The sequence below is a fragment of the Hipposideros armiger genome, unplaced genomic scaffold (assembly GCF_001890085.2).
Source record: "Hipposideros armiger isolate ML-2016 unplaced genomic scaffold, ASM189008v1 scaffold_390, whole genome shotgun sequence".
In the NCBI taxonomy this organism is placed as follows: Eukaryota; Metazoa; Chordata; class Mammalia; order Chiroptera; family Hipposideridae; genus Hipposideros; species Hipposideros armiger.
Window position 1 is genome coordinate 105,496 of NW_017731740.1, and position 4,208 is coordinate 109,703.

Sequence of the window (4,208 nt, forward strand, 5' to 3'; positions counted from 1 at the left end):
CTCTGAAATTATTTCTAACCACTTCTGAACTACAGTGAAGAGCACTCTTTGGAGGGCATCAAAATTCTGAAACTAATAAATAATTTTGCATATTGGAAAACTCACTGATTTCCATATTCAGTTCTATCTACTACTTTGTTTCCAGGCTAGTCTACTTTTCCATATAGTATGATATTATCTGAGGGATTTTCCAAAAAAAGAGCTAGGGAATCTTCAGAGATGTCAGGAATAATGGCTTTGAGGAAGGAACTTTAGAACTTAAAGGTACTGTTAATTTTATAGACCAAGAATATGTTTTACTTAAAAAGGAGGTTAGTTTCCAACACTTGGGCTGGGGAGAATAGCTTGGGTTGCCTGAGGTCTGAATTCATAAAGGAAAGCTCTTGTCCTTGTTGGAAGGATTGTTTCTGGAGGAGCATCAGCGTTAGGAGATGGCAGGGTGTGGTCTAAGAGGAAGGCATCCTTAGAGGTTTCCTTTCTTGATTTACTTCCTTCCCAGCTCAGTACTGAATTCAGATTTCTTTCTTCTTCTTAATGAACTAAAGTTTCCCTTGTCTGCCTAGTTTCCACGCTAGAAGTTCTTCCCTTTGTTCCCCCCATTGCTGCTGCAGAGCATTAACCCTAACAGTGACACCACGGCTGGTGGCTGACTGGCTGCTGTATGACAGTAACGCATGCATTGCATGTCACGCCCTTTTGCTGCTCTGCCCAAACGAGTAATGGTGAGGACCATTTGCAGATGGGTGGGAAGCTGAAGCAAAGGGTGGTTCAAGTTACATTAGATTCCCCACACTAGGAGAACCCCATCAAAACTAGAATGCTATTGTTATCTTTAACATAATATGTCCGCTTATGTCTTAATATGTTAGCATACGGGAGCCCAGGGGCCTGACCAGGCTTAGAGGACTGTTTGTTTTTCTGTGTGTAGACTCCAAGGCAGATGCACATGTTTCTGCCCCAGGTTTTGCAGCAGCGGCACCTTCCTCATAGTTCGTGTCTGTATATCTTTGCTGTTCTAGAATCCCGCCATTCCAATGCAGAAGTTGCAGGATATCCAGAGAGCAATGGAGCTGTTATCAGCGTGCCAAGGCCCTGCCAGGAACATCGATGAGGCTGCCAAACACAGATACCAGTTTTGGGACACACAGCCGGTACCCAAACTAAGTGAGCTTCTCTGCCTTTTTTTTTTTTTCTTCCAAAAAACAAGGCTGGGTTAACAACAAACAAAGACACCAAAAAGACACAAAAGAGACCTTACTTCACTAATATAACTTGTTTCATACCACAGATTAGAAATTTACACAAAAGTAATCCTTTTCTTCTTAAAATATAAATATTGGATTATGATCTTGGCCCTCAGTAATAACAATTTTAGTCTATTTTCTAACCCTGTAAAAAGTCCAATTTTGGGCCGGCNCTGATTAATTTTATATAATGATTTATTGTTGTTTTACCCCCCTGTGAATTTCCTAACAGAAGTCCCAGAGGGGACTTGGGTGCCAAAAAGAAAAAGAAGAAACAGAAGAGAAAAAAGGAGAAACCCAGTTCTGGAGGCACCAAGTCAGACTCTGCATCTGATTCCCAGGAGATTAAGATTCAGCAGCCTTCAAAAGTGAGAGCCCTGTTTTATTTGAACCTGTGTGGTTTCTCATGCATGTGAGAGCAGGTTTGTGCAGCTCAGTGCCCTGTTGGATCAGAGGTGTAGTTAGGACTCTGTTGTGACTGTACACGTAGGAACCTGAGGGTATTTACAGCCTTCCTAAAACTGACATGGCATCTGGGTAACAAGAGGTACATGCTGTGCTCTTGTGTGTATGAGGATACCGCCTGCATCTCCCCACTTAGGCAGCAAATTAGTATGTAGATTGTAGTCCTAGGACAAAGTCTCATTGTGCTGTTAGGTTTTGTTTTTGAAGTTACACTGAATATTTGATGACTTTTAGTTCAGAAGATATTCACATTTTAATTTTTCTGGGTGTCTGTCTAATTATCTGAATAGCACAACACCATCTGGCAGCAGATTTCAGCAGGAGCAGCCACGGGTAAGTCTTACGTTGCCTTTGAATTGGACCAGTCTTCAGTGGCCATTCTTAATTCCATTGCCAAGGGTGGGAAATAGCTTTTAATGTTCCCTCTGAAGAAACACCCATTTTAGACCAAACCAGAAGTTGTCTGGCTGGGCCCTGTGTTGGCAGCTTGGTACATCTGGTGGTGCCAATGGCAGGCGCCCCTTTCTGTACGACTAACCCCATTCACCCTGGCTGTGAACGTAGGTCTTGTGTGCTGGGCCCAGGGAAGCACAGAGCCTTCTTGATGCAAGAAACTTGCAGTGAAAAGGGGTGGGATGAGAAGTATAACAAAACAGAGATATTTTGATGCTTGTAGTGTGTGACATAATAGGAAGGGCTCGTGACTTGAGTGGGGAGCCTGGGCTCAGTCCTGCCCCACGGCTCTCGAGCTTGGCCTCGGCACAAGGTGTCCTACCCATCCTCAAGCCCATTTCCTCATCTGCAAAATGGGGGCGATGCCTTCTCCTCAATTCACAGTGCTGAGGTTACAATTAGATCATTTTTATTAAATGGTTTTTATATTATAAAGCACTCTGTCTACATGGCAGTTATGACCCTTATGCAAGTTTTGTGGGGTTTAATTATTTTCTCGTACAACGTTTGCATTACATCACAGGAAGTGAACCTTGCAGGTAGCTTTGTTGTTGTTGCCTGTTTTACACATAAGGACCAGGAATTACTGAGAAGGAAAAATTTCCTCCTGACTGCTTTTGGGGGGTGAGAAGAAAATGGAGTATTTCTCCCTAGCTTTTCACCTTGGTTCTCAGGTAATATTCTATCCATCGGACGTAATTCCCAAGGTAACTCATATAAGGTACACCATAAGCTTGCAAGATTTTTATTTCCATTTCTAAGCATTGCTTCATCAGATAAATGTGGTGTCACTTATATGCAGTTGTGACCATCTCCTTGTTGCTTCTGTCATCACCATCAGCTTCTGCCATCTCTGTACCTCTAGTGATTTCGAGCCCTGCCCCTATTTCTGATCACTTAAAAGAAACAAGAGCCAGCCAAATCTGGAGAGCAGTTAGCGTTATATGTCACAGATATTCTTCTTAATGAAAAATAAGCCATAATTGTTTCGATGTGGACTATTTTCCATTGCACTTTTTTTAAAACTCAGGCTCCTTTCTTTTAAGTTGATGCCAGCTCTAGATAACACTATAAATTACAGTAGCCTGTGTTTAGAGATATTCTGGTGTACACTCAAGAACCACAGTAAAATGATATTTGTCTACATTCTTGTAGGCTTCTTAGTGATAGAGGACTTAGACATTTTTTCCAAAGTATTGAATTTGGAAAATAATGGGTAAAGAGTACAGTTGATGTACTTACTTCACAAGGAGAATGTATAGAGGAAAAGAGGCGTGCCTGAGTCTTACATAGGAATCTAACAGTGGGAAACTAGTGCAGGGTTGGTATATCTTCTCCCCTTTCCTAACACTAATTCATCTCTCCCCAGGTGGCGCTACTACGGAAAGTGGATGGATAGGTTTAAGAATTTATTGGGCCGGCCGAGTGGCTTAGTGGGTTAAGTAATCCCTCAAGAGTGCGAGCTCTGAACAACAGGGTTGCCGGTTCAATTCCCGGCTCGAGCTGAGCTGCCGCTGAGCTGCCAACAGGTGGCAGGATGGCTCAGCTAAAAAAAAAAAAGAAAAAGAATTTATCATAGCTGAGTTTTCCTTACTGCTTTTTCACCATGGATTTGAAATTTATGTTTACTTGAATCCACTTTAGGAAAGCATTTAAATAGTGAACATTGGGATGTAAATAGTTCAGAAATGGTGATTTCATGCAAGCACTGCTGGTGAACCTGATGAGGATCATTAGGTCAAGTAGAAAGCATTCTGAGTGCTCCTTCATGGAGTTGAGATATCATTGGCCACTTCGGAACAAAGATACTGATTAATGATGGTTACAAAACACTTTGAGTTTGGAGTATTAGTGTTAGGGGATTTAACTCTTGTCAAGAAAGAAGAATACCATGACAAGTTGAGTGCAGACACTGTAGGTGTGTTTTTATAAGAGTGAGTTCTCCTTTGCCCTTCTGAAGATAAATGGATGCATGTTCAAGTATTATTAGCTGCAATATGCTGTGCTTAGTTCCTGTGTGAGGTATAGGCCTCCTAACAGATTATG

At 41.9% G+C, this 4,208-nt stretch overlaps 1 protein-coding gene across 1 annotated transcript in view; it reads left to right on the top strand.

Annotated features, from left to right (window-relative positions):
* The window catches only part of NMT2 (N-myristoyltransferase 2), a 70,325-nt gene that overhangs the window by 37,495 nt on the left and 28,622 nt on the right, over positions 1–4,208 (top strand). The window contains exons 2-4 of the mRNA XM_019663411.1: positions 1,477–1,612; positions 2,000–2,042; positions 2,837–2,966. Coding sequence (XP_019518956.1) covers positions 1,477–1,612; positions 2,000–2,042; positions 2,837–2,966 — 309 coding nt within the window. The remainder of the gene's footprint in view (positions 1–1,476; positions 1,613–1,999; positions 2,043–2,836; positions 2,967–4,208) is intronic.